Here is a 15,945-nt window from a genome sequence, read left to right on the forward strand (position 1 = left end):
TTGATCAGTGTTTGTGTTTTTCTTGTAAATTATACATAATGTCCATTGGTCAAGAAAATATTGTTTTCTACTAGTGTTCTTACAGTTTCTTTACGTGAAACATGTTTGCAATATTAACACATCACGCACCGTTTACTTAAACTTCTCTATTGGCTGCAGACATCCTTGTCCATGTCCTGTTGCTTATTGAGTTATTCATGAATCACTCCTCATACATCTATGTAGTACATGTACTATGTCTATGATCTTGTACATCTTAGCATATTGTTTATAGATTTATGCAGTGTATGTTTTCCACTTTTTCTTAACACAGAAATATGGCCAGCGTTCCTGTTCAAACAAACATGATATCATTTTACTGCATCATGAACAGAGGAGAGTCTGTAAATAATTGTATAAAGAGTGTGGTCTAGACCTGCTCTATTTGAAAAGTGCATGAGATAATTACTGTTGTGATTTGGAGCGATATAAATACAAATTTACCTGACTTGACTTGACACACAAACATACCAATTCCATGTTCAAGCCATGAATTTCATAATATCATTGCATGAGGACAAAAAGGCATTAAAATGTCTGAGGACGAGTGATACCTGAGTACACCTGGATATGAGAGTAATACTGTGCCATGGTTTAAATATCCAATACATACATACAGTACAGCTGAATGATTGTGTGTGTGTGTGAGACTCAGACTGGTCATGAGTTGAGTTAGTAAAACACAGATGTGCCATCAGCTGTGCAAAGACTTAGTTTCCACACTCACACACACCAGCACAAACACACAGAGGGCCCAGTATCTCTGTCAGAACTTTACAGCTGTAATTTAGTTTTGCTCCTGCGTCCCTTAAGGGGACATCAAGGCAAGTTTGAAATTAACAAACTGGCAGTAACAACCTTGCCCTCGCTCAAGGACACCAGTCTGACAAGGGCACTTTTAAAACATTCACAGCCACATTCACAGCTATTGTCAGCCACTGAGAGAGGGAGAGGTTGTGAAAAGAGAGCTTGTAGAGTGATTGTAAGGGACAGTATGGCCCTGAGCTACACACACACACACACACACACACACACACACACACACAGGTTTTTATTAAACTCATAAATCACAATGACGACAGACGGCGTCTCAGAGAGGAGACTGTCTGAACGGGAAGGTTAGTGAAATGAAAGCGTTGGGGAAACACACGCGCATACACACACCTATGTGACACTCACACTTTGGCAAGTTATCCACACAAACCACGTGCTAACAACTCAGCAGCGACTGGCAGCAATTCCTTCAGCCTGTGAGTCTTTAGAGGTGAAACGGCAGCTGCTTTAACTACTATAAAAGTATTAACATTGAGCATCAGTGGCTTGTTTGAATTCATCGTCAAAGTTCTTGTCTTCTCAGACATATGATTTTCAAAGGTAAACACATCTCAGATCCCAAATAATTTTTTTTATTTATGTTTTCAGTTACTCTTAATCTGTTGTTGAGAACACTGGCCTGGAAAACTGGAGTGAACATAATGATCCCAGAACAATGTCCTGTTGTTCTAAACAATGTGTTAAAACATGAATAACAAATTTATAAAAAAAAAAAAAAAGAAAAGAAAAAAAGGTAAACATTTCCAGACTGCAAACAAATTCTCCTGATTTCTTTCCAAATCCATTTCGTTATCCAGATTTGAACAGTATGAAATTATACATGATATTTGATCTGTATTATAGGCAATTGTAAATAATAATAATTTTACAACATAATGCAGCATTTCTAACATATGCAATGTAAAACAATGATGTACAGGGTAGTTTAGACAAACAGATATGTGATCCTTTTAGCTCACTAGTGTCCGGCTGTAATGTAATGTAAACACAGCCAGAGAGGAACTGAGGGACGACAGATAAGGACAGACAGACAGTCAGTTATGTGCTGAAATACACTTTAAACTTTATATTTTATATAAAATAAACACTAGCAAGTTACTTCAATATTAGTCTTAATAGTGCAAGTGCAAATGCAGTTAGGTCCAATAGCAAGGTAATATCAATATAGGCATGATTATCAACAAAATGTAAATGAACAGCAGTGTAGGTGTCAACGCACAGTCACACACATCAATGCATCCGTATAAGGATTTTGTTTTGAATATGTCTACTATCCATACGTTTGTATTTCAAACAGTTGGGTATCAAAATGTTTGTACAGGCAGGGGCTACACATTTTATTCCTTTATGTTGAACTAAAAACTGATAGCTGCTGGATTTGGCAAATTTTAATGAATATTTCAGGAAAGTCTTTCTAGTTCTACTTTTTTATGGTCACATCCATTTTAAAGCGCGTTGTCTCCACAATTATCACCATAGATCAAGAGCTGGCCTGGTTTCTTAAACTTATGCTAAACTGCAAGTGGGAATCTTACAGGGGAGCCAAAAGGTTTGAACAGTAAAGGAGGTTTAGCTCACAAAATGATTTCGCTAATAAAGGTTGCTGCCATTTTACTTTAAGCTATCCAGTCCTTTTAGGCCCACTACAGAGTGTACTCCTACAGAGTGTACACTCTGGTTTTACCTTCATAAGAACAAGCTGGAGATCAACGTTCTGGTGTTGGGAAATGAGATGGACTTTCCAGTTTCGGACTTTCCAGGATTATTCACAAAAGATATCTAATGCCTATTGATTCAAATGACCACACATCAATTATTCACCATACACAGTCATGAAATCTAATTTGGCCTGGTGAAAATCTGCCATTAGATAGCTCCATAATGAGCTCCACTTTCACAAGCCTTTGGTCAGAATCATTTTCAATTAAAACACACAAACAGGCTGATAACCGTCAAACAAGTTTAAATAAGGCACTGCAAAAGTCTTCCAAAACAAGATAAGACACACCACCTGTTTCGAAGGGAGTAAAGTGATGTAGTGTAGGTCCTTGTATTGAGTGTAGTTGTGTAGTATTTGTATTGTGATGTTTTTAAAAAAAATAAAATATAAATAATAACAATAATAATTAGCGTGATCTTGCACAGGCACCACTGTGAAGAAACTAAATTTAAACAGGAACACAACTAGTTTTTCTTTTATATTCTAAACTATGAGCACTTCTGACTGAAGAGGAATAAAACGTGTGCCAAATGATTTCTCTGTTTAGACATGAATATGTAAACCATAAAGCGTTAAAAACAGATTTTATTCCTCTGTAAAAATGTAGTTGAAGGTGGTATGTTGTCACTGTTACTGTGAGTGTAATATCTAAAAAAAAGAAAAGAAAAGAAAAATCCGCCCCTCAAACTGTAAGGTTCCAGATGTGTGCCACAAATGTTTTAAGAAAATGCCTCAAATTGCTGCATTGGAATACAGTTTTTTTAACATTTTCTTTTCCAAAGGCATTATGCTAAGAATAAGTTAAGCCTGTAAATGAAAAAACAAAATGTTAAACAACCAGTTGCAGGGAAACGCAGGCATTCATTCACATGAGGATTCATTGTTTTTTTTCAGGCCATCATTCATGTGTAACACGTCTCACTATGTGGTATTCCTGAAGACTTCAAGTGGACACCAAGGAGAGTTCGTGGTAGCTGTTGTGCTTCACAGCTGCACTGTTGTATAGTTATCGTAGAGCTGTCAAACGACAAACCTGAAAAGGTTTGAATGCATGCACACCCGTTGCGTCTCTGAACGCAGCAAAGTATTTCTGGAACATTTTGGGATTCACGTAGCTGCCAAGCTTCTTGCAAAGGTAATGTGGTCAAGGTAAGAAAAAATCCACTGTGAGGCAAATTGCACGTTGTCGGAGATGCTCGATATCATCATGAGTTCTGTCTTTGAAAGGGCTCCGATCCTTTTGACAAATCTACATGGAACTAGCGCTGATAATGTCGCTCAATTATCGTTTGATGATTAATGAAAACTTTTCAGCTGGTTTCAGGTTCTCAAATGTGAGTTATTTCTGCATTTTCTCTTTTATATAACTGTAAATTATTGAATATTTTTGTGATGAGATTTCAGAAGATCTTCCGACATTCTGTAGTAAATAATTGAAAAAGGTAAGATTACTCAGTGAAAAAAATTGTTCATGTAAGATCTTAAGAAATTTTACAAGTTCTGTTTAAATGCTGATGTTGGATGTTTTGTGTACGCTTAAATGGTTTAGGTCAGGTTCTGAACAAAGTAATTCCTACCAAACCCTTTAAAATCTGATAAAAGAACAGGGTGTGCGCCTTTGTTAATTCTATTTTTCAGCTGTTTAAGGCTCTCACAAGCTAAATAACACACTCCTCAAATATTAGAAGCCTCCGTTCTGTTACTATTACTGTGCTGTGCTATCTTTTTTTAATTTCATTTCATGAATCTAGATGAGTTAATGGATTCAGTCTTATCTGTTGCCTAACACTTGATTGTGCTTTAAACCAAGCAGGCACCAACACCCCCTTGACCATACCAGAGCAAACAGACTTGCCTGTTCCTGTAGTTACTGTATGTTTGCTTAGCTGTCGGGTGAACAACAACACAGGAAGAGAAAACAACTTCAGCTGTTCTTCAGCACTGAGCTGACAAATTACTATCAGACTCATGCCTCAAAGCGTTAACCTCAGCACTAGTCACCAAAAGCAAACGGAGATAGTAGGAGCCCTGGTCCATCTTAGAGGAGTGATCAAAAAGAAAACACATTCCTGCTCTGGTTGAGATGTCGTGCTGCTAGTGCGATGTTGTAACTGCTTCCTCGTCTCAGGTTTTGCACTCAATAGTGTGACAGCAACGTTTGAGTTCCACTGACTTCAGTTAAAGGTGTATAGTTTAAATAAAAGTTTTTCAGCCTTGGGAGAAAACATGGTGAAAGTTCTGTGCCGAGACACAGACTCATTATGTGTGGGCTCCCAAAAGAAATAGATCCTTCACCCTTTTTCATCCTGAGTCTGACACAGTGGGTCCTACATGCACCAACTGGACGCCTCTATGAAATGATTCCACTGACTGGGATCAAAAGAAATGGGTGATGGGCAGATTGTGTGTTTTCACAGGCTGCTGTCCTGATTGGATGGCTCTGGGGCCAGCTTCCTGTGTCGCGGCGAGGTGGAGGAGGCTACTTTGGTTGGGGAGGGGGAGGCATTTGCAGATGAGTCACTGCCACCACCTTCAGATCCGGAGGGGACGTACGACAGGTGAGGAACTGGGGGAGCCCTCTTCCTCCCTAGAAAGCCTCCTTCTAGTACTCCCCTTTTCCTCACACCTCCCTCTGCCTTTGCTCCATCCCCCACACCCTCTCCATCCTCTGGTGGGTGCAGCTTTCGCCTAACGTCACCCCCTGGAACCGGGCTGTCTGGAGGTTGCCGTGAGGTTTCTTGGCTACCTTCTGCCTTTGCCCCAGAAACACCAGCAGCGACCAAAGCCCCAATATTTGTGTTAGAGCTTGCACCGGTGGATCGGTAAGCCCAGAGCTCCATGGCCGAGGATCTCCTGTCACCATCCTCATGCCCAAAGTCACAAAGTGACCGGCGCACGTCAGGGACCTGGTTGGGGCCCTGGCTGGGGCCCTGGGTGGATATTTGACCTGTGCTGTCCAGGACACCTCGACTCAGGCTGAAGTTCTGAAAGTCTCTATGGAAACAGAAATGGATGCAGGTCAGTTAAGGATGGAGAGGTGGATAGAAACAAGAATACAGAACCAGGTCAGCATTTTCCAAGTGAAAATGCAAACAGCGTAATCAGATCATTGACTCACAAAAGGACACACTGAAAGACCGGGTTTCATTGATAGTGTTAATTTACATTTACTTTTACATTTATTCATTTGGCAGACGCTTTTATCCAAAGCAACTTACAAGTGAGCGACAACACTAAAGCGTCAATGCAGAAGGAGACCTTGGTGTAAGAACCAAGCACTCCATCTATTCAACAAGTGCAGGGAGATCGGGTAAAGAAGTGCATAGTAAGTGCTAATTAGGCATATTAGGGTGTTAGAGGTTTTAAGAGGTTTTTGAAGATACAGAGGGACACCCCTGCATTGTTGTGTTAATGGGTTGTTTAACCCAATTTAGAAAACAAACTCTTTGTTTCTCATCCATAATGGTCTACTTATTCAACTAACTCCAGCAATATTTGCTGCGCCTTTTGGGGAGTAGCTCTCTTGAGATTTATGCAGCCAATCCCAGTGCAATGTAGGTGAATAGAATTTAGTTTGTGGCGCTCACAGCACTGAAAAATGACACTTCAACATCAGTGTGTCTTTCCAGAGACAATATACCTGCTACTCTAACCCACAAAAGATGCTGTAAACTCATTTTATAGCGACTATTTTTTTGATATAAAGTAGCAATTAAAACAGCTGAAAGCAGATACCTCAAAATCTGACCAAATAATCCTAAACGTGTAGTAAATGCACTCTCCCTATTATGTGTGAACCAAAGTATTGGCCCTGGTAATTTTCTTCTTTATTTTGCAGTCTTTATGTTCTACTAAAAGCTATAATATAAAATAGTTTTTAAATAAGTCTGGGTGAACCAACATTGTAGAGTACAGTATCTGGACAGTCAAACAATAATTTCACCGGTAGCTGTGGAAGGATTCAGTTCGTCGAGCACGGGCCAGCAGGGGGCTCTCTCTGTAGGGTCGCACAGCTCCATAAGTAGCCTGGCTCTCCGGAATGGGCTCCTGGGCCTGTAACTGCAGACTGAAAGATGAAAGACAGGGAGACAGGTAAGACTTCAAAGGTCATTGAAGTCTTTGTTTAGCTTACTGTAAGAAGGTGTTCTTCACTGTAACTATGAGCCATGTAGCAGTTCCTTATTTTTGTATTTGTAGAGACAGAATTAGGAAGGTAAAGAGTTGGAGGAGGTTGTTTCCTTTCGTGTGCGTGTGTTTGCTTGCTTGTTTAAAGTGGTGTGTGTGAACTTCCTTTCCAACCTCGAGCAGGACTCTCGCAGGCGTGTGTGGTGCAGCACAGAGGGGGCAGGGCTAATATTTGGTGTAGCACAGCGGGATGTGCTCAGGTCACATTGATCCAACAGCTGCAGCAGCTCCTCCTCTGTAGGCCCACCTACATCTATCAAACACAAAAACAGCTTCAAAACACTCACACACAGCATCTCATCAAAAGACACAATTGTAGTCTACTGGATAAATTGTATATCCGTAAGGTAAGTAAACATAGTCATAGACACTCTTTCTTAAATTACAGTTGTTCTTCGTCTCTTCTCACACGAACGCACACAATGATAATCTCCCCAAATCTCTCTCTCTCTGTCTCTCTCAACCTCCCTGTATGTCTTCCTTCTATCAGTCTCTATTTCCTCACCCTCTTTCTTCTTCTCCTCTCCTTTGTTAGCGGTGTCCATCGCAGTGGTCAGGTCCCACATTTGGATGCTGCCGTTGCCATGACCAGTGAACAGATAGCGCCGAGGCCGTGACCCCATCCGACTGGAACCTTCACACTCCCGTACCATGAAGCAAGAGATGGTGGTGCCATCCACCGACTGCACCTCACAGATCCTGACAAACACAAAAACCTCAGCCAAGAAGCAAAGGCCAAACAGAGGTGCCAGCAGCTTGAATAAATTCAGAGGAAGTGATTTAGTGAGAGGGAGCATCATGCACACCCTCCCTTCTCCCAGTGTGGAGCTGTGAAAGACAAAGTCAGATAAAGGTCAGAGGAGAAGAGATGACGGACAGAGGACTTTATACCGTTTTCCAGTTGATGAGAGCCTCACAAACAGTTTGTTGGTGATGGGGATGACCTTCTGGATGAAAACCTGCTGATCATCTCTCTCTCCAAATGGACCTGAGAGCGGGAAACACACCACCTGAGCTTTGGCATCTTACACCCAGAGTCAACTAAACCACCACAAAATACTGGTGGAAAACACAAGAATAGAAATATAGAATTACAAAGATCTTTTGGTAAAATTACAGTTTGATTCACATGATCGGTATTTTCAGTAATTCTGTGCTTTTCAGATGAGATGAACAGATGGAAAAAAAGCTCTAATATCCGCATATTGTGGAATATTGTGATTTTGAAAGATGAGTTCCACTCATGACACCAAATGTTAATCCTAAATCTGTATCTTTGTTCTGGACAGTCTCACTTAATCTATCTAGGGCTGCAACTAATAATAACTTTCATTACTGACTAATCCACTGCTTATTTATTTATTGATTTATTGATTTATTGATTTATTTGAATAATCAATCAGCCAAAGAAGCGTTAAAGAAATGTCAAAAAATCTTGAAAATATTCAGTTTACAATTATAAATGATATTTGAGCATTTTTTCACAAATTTTGCTCTAAAAAATGAAATGATTAATTGATTATCAAAACAGTGGCTGATTATTTGTCAATTGACTAATCAATTAATTCAGTAATTGTTTCAGCTCTACATTTGTCCTTCCTTCACATTAATCTCTATTTCTTTCTTCCCCTCTCATCCGTCTCACCTATATCATTCCCAGAGCAGTAGCTCCCGTGGCTCTCCGTCTCCTCCAGGGACAGTATTTTGAAGGAGGCCAGGGGGGTGGAGCCTGGCTGGGTGGAGATCATCCCTCTGAATCGGGTCACCGTCCACGTTCGTACGTGGTTGTTGTCTGCACACACTGACAAAAAAAACACACAAGATTTCAACCACAGGTATACACACATACATCACAAGAGACCACAATAAACAAAGGATGATCAGATCATTGTCAACAGTCTGCGTTTGTACTGCTGTCTTGTATAATCCTCCCCAACCTACGCTCATTATCTCAACCATCACAGGGAGACTGACTAAACCTCCGACCTGTTACACTTCCTCACCTGACACCAGATGTTTCTCAGACAACATGATCTTTGTCACCGGGCTCCTGTGCACAGTGAATGTCTGAAAGAGCTGGGGGCCTGAACCCACTGTCTCCGGGTGTTGCACAATCACTCTCACTGCACCACTGCTAGTCCCATAGGCTATCTCTATCCAGTTCCCACTCACACCTGAGCGCAGAGAAAGGAGAGAGAAGACAGAAAGACACAACAGAAGTACAAACAGACACAGTGTTTTAATGTCAGGTCAGTAGACTTATGTTCCATCCAGAGCTGTCTGTTCTGTCTATTTCCCAGGAGGTGAAACTGATCTGAAGGCGACGACAGACAGGTGTATGAAGGACACAATTTCTGAAGTTTATTTTATCTATTTATTTTTTTTATTTTGGTAAAACAACAATCTGATGAAAAACTGATATACTTACTGGTTTTAGGTGTGAGGTAGACAGACAGCGCAGTGATGGCATCATTTGAAGGGTCATGATAAAGCTCAGTCACCAGAAGATCATTATCTTTCATCCTTAGTGGAAACTTTTGCATGTCTGAAAAGAAGAGGCGTGGGGGGGGGTGGGGGTGGGGGGGGGGGGGGTGTTACATGTGCTTAGGTTGGAGTTTTATAGCATTTTATACATTCAAAAATGTTCAAACATGCAACAGAATGGACATGTGCTGTACCTATGTAGTAGATAGAGCCATTGTTGCAGCCCAGTAGTAGGAAGGATCCTGCTGTGTCACAGCTGGTGATAGGAACCACATCTTGAACCTAATACACACACCATAAGTGAGCTCACAGTCATCAGTGTTCTGTCATGTAATCTCAATGATATGTAATATACTCTCTATTTCTTTTTACACACAGTAAAATAGAAACACCCACCCTTCCTCCACCTCTCTATGTTTCACCCAAACACTCTCACACACATGTACATAGGCCCTCGTACCTGCCAGTGTTGTGTGACGGCATTCCACACCCCCACCTTCCCTGTGTGGCTCGTAGCCACCAGCTGGTTCCCGATGAAGAAGAGATCATCTACAGGTACACCGAGACTGAATACACCTGGGGGCCGATTTGGGGCCAGGGGAGGGTGGATTGAGAGTGACAGCGAGGCTGTAGTCACTACAATTTGAATTCCTCTGTCTGGACCACACTTTCAAATTCTGTGATGTAAACATACCTATCTCATTACCACTGCCTCCATCCTGGATGCTCCACAGGATGATACTGCTTTCAGAGGCAGCTGCCACCATCTTGTCCTTATCTCCATGTGGGCCACCCACCACCTTGGCATTAAGTGCGACGCGTTCAATGGTCCAGTCAAGGTAGGGGGAGGAGAACACTTGTTGCCATCCCGAAGATTCCTTTATCCTGTAACGAGATTACACATGAATGCATGAATGCAAAAAGTGTGTCCAAGTCCTGTGAGCTTCCATAAGGATGTGAGCAGACAACCACCAGTGTCGCAGGCGTGCCCTGATAGAGACCTGCATGTGTGAAACATGTGGGCAGCTATACTGACTTCTACACATTTATCTTGAATCAGTTCCTCTTAGATTTTTAAATCTTTTTCAGTCATATCTGCTTTTATTACCACCATTATTACATGTTTAAAATTGCACAATCCATAACCACGCTTTAAGATAAATTGTATTTCTTCTTCATTGTTAAACATTTTACTCTCAACTTGTCTGCTTGTTTTAATAAAAAATGAATAGTTCAGTTATATGACTAAACATTAATCAAGCCCAAGATGACAGCTAGTGTGCAGGTACAGATGCAGTACAGTAGCAATTAGGGGGAAAATTGACATACAACAGAAAATGACGCCATCTTCCCATCATAAATAATTTAATATCTCCCTCTTATGAACTGTAGAGCAAATGAGAAATGTGTTTAAAACCATGTTGGGACAGTTTTACCTGTAGCAGATGACATAGTGTGCATAAGCTGCTACAATCCAGTTGTGATGTCCTGCTATAATCAACACCTTCCTGGGGTCCACCACAGGACCTACACATACACAAGCAGAAAAAATACACATAAATACACGTCTTTCATAACCTGATATCTACATTATTATTTCACCCTATTATTCATTATTTGTCATTATTTTGCTGCATCACAAAAAAAGGGAAAAAACAATTCAAACGTCTAGTTCCAGGCACACAGTATTTGTTTAATGCAGCTCATCACATTTTCTGCCCTGCTGTTCAGTCAGAGAACTAAAAGGATGTGTAAGGTCACATCAGCTGAAGCATTACTGCACGCTCACAGACACACACACACACTTACACAGATACCCTTTAATCTCACAAAGATACAGATGTGACACACATGAACATTTAGACAAACACAGACATTACCTGTATGCATACGAGATCACATACAGTAGACACACAGTCTGTGAATGTCAGGCAGAAGGCAAACGGTGGAGCAGGGTGTAGGCTCATATTGGTACTGACAAGTCACTGACAAAACATGAGTCACTTCTATATCGTCTGATGTCTGTCTTTTTTTACGCTTAAAAAGATTAAACATAAACTGGGATGGATTTCAACACAGCTTCAAACATTTATATAATCTACATATTATCATTACTTTCACCTTTTTACTTGCTGCTCTGGGATACTCACCCTGTTTGTGGTTGTCATCTGTTCCAGGTGAGCCAGGGAGAGAAGGGTGAGGAGGGGGGCAGACACGGGTGAAGCCCTCTGCTCCACAAGGACCTGGCCGCTCTTCAGAAGAGGAGCCAGAGGCTGCTGAGGCAGAGCTCGATTTACGGGCGGGGATGGCTGTTAAGGAAAGATTCACTGAGATTTATAATAAATTCAGCTGATTAGTGTTTCTATACTGTTCTGTGACTTGGAACCAGGTCATTTCTGTTGTGGAACCTCTTTTATAAAACATGAGCAGAATATTTCCATCCACAACTAACATGTTCACTCTATTTTCAGTTCATTTTCTCTGTTGCTCAGTTTCATGTCTTTACCTGGGGGTGGCAGGTAACCATGGAAGAGAACACTACCACACGATGAGCGGTCCAGTTCCTCACACAGCAACAGGCGCCGTACTGCACACATACACACAAACACACACTGCAATTTTATCAATTGCTATAATAAAACTGCCTCTTGCTCTTTAAACTTTAAACATCATGTACTTTCTTCATGCCTTCATTAATTCATTTTGTCACTGGGAAATTACTATTGACTTGCCTGGACAATGTCTCTGAGTTGGACCAATCCAATATATTCTGTATTTAATTTGTATTGTATGTGTTACTTTGTTTCCTATTGTAAAATACGTCGCCGGTGTACTTGTCATGATTTGAAGTATGAGATCAGTATCACTGATCATTACTTGAATTACCCATTCAAGTACACAGACAATGTAGGGAAGTTACAAACAGTGAAACGGGAAGTAAAACAACATCAGAGTACATGGAATTAACAGTATTAGGGTTTTGACCTTGGTCAAGTTGTATTTGAAGCCAAAACACATTTGCCGTTCCGACATTTCACTTTAATGACAATAGTTCCCAAAATGTGTTACAAAAATATACTGTATGCAAAACAGTAGTTGTTGTTGTTGTTGTTGTTGTTGTTGTTGTTGTTGTTGTTGTTATCTCTTGATGTTTCCATGTCTACAAGCATCAGTACTTGCTAAGAACAAAGCCGCTCCCATTTCCTCATAAAAGTCTGTACAGCAGCTTACCTAAAGGAGTTATCCCATAAAACTCTGCTTCATGTCGTAGGACGCTGATGTTGACACCCCTACAGAGAGAAAAAAAGCAGCATATGTATTCAGTAAGACACAGCTTACAACTCAACATAATCTGATCTTCCTAAAGTAAACATTCAAGGGTATTTTCTGAATGCTGTCATGGCTCCTTACCGCAGGTCCAGTTCTTTGGTTCGGAGGAAATTCAAAATTGGTGCGAAAGCTGTAGGGTCTCTGTCAATAAATATCTGGAAGTGAGGAACACATATTATGATACAAATGCAGATGCATTAACCGTTTATTTAAGTAACTGTTGAACATTCAAAACCTTCAGCAGTTACTTGTGTACATCTAACCTGATGTCTATGTCTAATACTGACATAGAAGTTAATGATCACATTTCAATGCATTATCCATGAAGAAAAATCATTTGTTCAGTGAAAAAAAAAAAAAACATTACAACAACAAAAATAGTACATGAAATAGTGCTGTTTGCCTCTGTCAACCAGCCAAGTTTCAAGAAATATGGTTATAATCTTGCATTCACAAGGATGTGAGGTCACCTTGATCTTGAACTTTGCCCACCAAAATCTAATCAGTTCATCTTTGAGTCCAAGTGAATGTTTTTGCCAAATTTAATGAGGTTCCACTGAGGAGTTCCCGAGATATTCACAGTACAAAAGGTGTGTTTGGTGAAGTCATCGTGACCTTGACCTTTGACACCAAAATCTATTCAGTTCATCCTTGAGTCCAAATGACTGTTAGTGCTGAGATACCATGTTCACTACAGTGGTATTTGGTATTTACAGAAAACTGAAATACCAAACAACTGTTGGGTACAGTTCCTCAAATGAGTTTTCTGGAAGCTGAAAAACTTTTGGGCTGTTGGTCCCGAAAACAAAACCATGGGCTCACTTCTTTCTGACATTTTAGTGTTTTAGTAACCGTTCAAAATAGTGAATGAAATTTAATGATGAAACATTGACTGTGGGCCACAGAATTTGTCTAATATGGTCTCAAATTGTGTTATTTGTTCCTGAGTACCCACATACAATCTTAAGGCCATGCGTCATATTTCATTAAGTTAACAAATGTCATAATGTCCCATTTGCTGGAAGCTTTTTAAGATGTCAGATGTCAGGCCTGCAGATGGTAGTTCTGGAAAAAGAAGTAACAAAGGCTACTCACAGCTCCGGTTTCATCCCGAAGAGTAGATATCCTTCCACTCAGCAAACTGAAACACACACACATGTGCGCGCGCGCGTGCACACACACACACACACACACACACACACACACACACACACACAGTGATCCAGTTGACACTAGCACTTCTCCATTTCCACTCACCAGCAGTGTTACCACAACCAGCAGTAAAGACACAAATTATTTGTACAGTAACAAATACTCTAACCTGTTGATTCTGACCTTCAGATTATTACTGTATCAGCACATGTTGCTATTAGCCATCACATCTGTGTTGATGTTATACATCTAATTCAAGAATTCATATGAGAATTGACTTTATATTGGCTGCACACTGCAGACAGCTGGGGGCAAAGAGACTGACAGGCAGGCAGACAGACAGGTGCACTGGCAGACAGTCTGACATCATTTAGCACTACTTGGTCAGCTGTTATCAAACTGTGAGCTCGGGCTGGTTCTTGAGTTTGTAACAACCATGGTATTTGCCCATCCCCAGTCAGCTGTTTCATTTTAACAGTGTGTTGCCCTCTAGAACAGGAATCACAACTAAATAACTCACTGAAAACCCACGCATGCCAAATGTACATATAAAAATTTAAAAACATGGGATGAGTGTTTGCAGTAAGGATGGGGCCAATACAAGTTTTCACTCACTAAAATACAAAACAAAATATATTTTGCTGTAAGCTTGTTATTCATTTGTATTTTCTATGCACTACGGACTTTAGTTGAAATCCTGTGACATTTTCCATCACCAGAATGGCATTAGACAGAGACGAGATAATGGAACATCCCTACTTAACATCAATTATGTAATACAAATTTTATGTTAATGAGTTGTGACTGCACCATGGCATGCTCACTGAGGTTGACCTGTTTCTGGCTGAACTCCTACATGCTGTAGCCATAAGCACAGTTTTATTTTTTTTAGTCTTGGGAGGAGTACAGAGAAGGTGAATGTAACCCCCTTGAGTCCCATGATAGTCCTGCTTTGAAATATTAACATTAACATTTCTCAGTGCAACCTGGATCGCATTCATGTGACATCTAATTAGTTGATCACATAGAGATGAAGAGGGGAAAGCAGTTGGTAGAGAGTTAACATGCTGAAAACATTTAACCAACCTTGAGAAGAAAGAGTCTGGGATCCACATCAGAGTCTGTCTGGAGGTGCTGAACCTACAGTACAAGGACACAATAGCACATTTATTACAACCAGTGTGACATAGAAAATGCAGATGCACTTATGAACATGGAAATGTTGATCAAGGGGCATTAGATTTATCGTCTTAATACTGACAAGAGTTAAAGTTGCCTTGCTGAAGAATTATATCACTGCACCGAAATGATACAGATGTACATTGTGTTCAGCTCTAACTACACAGAAACCCCAGAGTGTGTACATGAGAGATGCAGAATAGTAAAGTTAAGAGGAAAAAGTGTAATGAAAACTGAGTGGAGTATCAACTTCAACTACATCCGTGTCTGCTTGGTCATGCGGATAGCATCATACATGATGTACGTGGCCAGAGATCAAATTCCCCACATGATGATGAGGAAGCCTACCTTGTACCACCGACGTTCAACTGGATGATCTCCCCCATCCCAGGGGTTAAGCTGTTACCACTGGTGGCCATGACTGCTGAACTGAACCAGCAAATTGTTGTATTGTGTGGAAAAGTCAGTGCTCCGTCCCTGTCACGATAGCTAGCTTGCTAACGATCCTCTCTCCAGCTCAGCTGATGCCCCTCAGCCTTCCCCAGCCTCACGTCTCCCTCGTCCCACCTTCCATAAAATACCTCTTATATGCGACCTATGCGCACGGCGTCGGTATCGTTCAGCCTCCGCATGGTGAGCGATGAGAGACAGGGGTCTTTTTACCCAAAAGGCAGCCACACAACAATCCCTTTATTTTCCAGAGGGCTTGTTTGCATCACTGCCTTGCACGTAAATCGTGGATAACATCTTGCGCAGAAGTCAAGCAACGTGAAAACAGCTGTACAAGCCTCTACAAGCGAGCGAGAGCGTCAACCTCTCACAACTTCCGTTTTCGCTTCAACCGCCGTTACGATCGGACCGCTGGACCAAACTCCCCTCCTTTTAAAATGCGCATTTAATATAGCCTAACAGCACAAAATGCATAGGTTTAATAATCTGGCGAAATCGTATTGTGAGATATAAACACATATCAACATAGCTGTAATGTACATAGCCCTTTCGCGAACCGATGCCTCCGGAGC

At 40.9% G+C, this 15,945-nt stretch overlaps 1 protein-coding gene across 1 annotated transcript; it reads right to left on the minus strand.

The window, feature by feature from the left end:
* Nucleotides 1–1,424: 1,424 nt before the first annotated feature.
* On the minus strand, nt 1,425–15,902 carry kctd3 (potassium channel tetramerization domain containing 3). Its single transcript, XM_071488078.1, has 19 exons — nt 15,272–15,902; nt 14,831–14,884; nt 13,688–13,733; nt 12,674–12,747; nt 12,494–12,552; nt 11,769–11,849; nt 11,413–11,571; nt 10,699–10,789; nt 9,957–10,147; nt 9,723–9,838; nt 9,457–9,544; nt 9,207–9,323; nt 8,782–8,952; nt 8,424–8,579; nt 7,670–7,766; nt 7,284–7,477; nt 6,893–7,031; nt 6,537–6,659; nt 1,425–5,587 (listed from the first exon to the last, which is right to left on the minus strand). The coding sequence occupies exons 1-19, from the start codon at nt 15,340–15,342 to the stop codon at nt 5,005–5,007; spliced, it is 2,610 nt and encodes an 869-aa protein (XP_071344179.1). The 5' UTR covers nt 15,343–15,902; the 3' UTR covers nt 1,425–5,004.
* Between the last annotated feature and the right edge of the window lie 43 nt (nt 15,903–15,945).

The sequence above is a fragment of the Trachinotus anak genome, unplaced genomic scaffold (genome assembly GCF_046630095.1).
Source record: "Trachinotus anak isolate AG129_WGS33_773 ecotype Australia unplaced genomic scaffold, CSIRO_AGI_Tana_v1 ptg000011l, whole genome shotgun sequence".
In the NCBI taxonomy this organism is placed as follows: domain Eukaryota; kingdom Metazoa; phylum Chordata; class Actinopteri; order Carangiformes; family Carangidae; genus Trachinotus; species Trachinotus anak.

Excerpts from the sequence above, each read along its gene's own strand:
- kctd3 (XM_071488078.1), bottom strand. The coding sequence starts at position 15,342 with ATGGCCACCAGTGGTAACAGCTTAACCCCTGGGATGGGGGAGATCATC. Across the intron at positions 11,850-12,493 it reads TTATGGGATAACTCCTTTAG|TACGGCGCCTGTTGCTGTGT; the intron begins GTAAGCTGCTGT and ends GTATGTGTGCAG. Across the intron at positions 9,324-9,456 it reads TGGCTCTATCTACTACATAG|ACATGCAAAAGTTTCCACTA; the intron begins GTACAGCACATG and ends TCTTCTTTTCAG.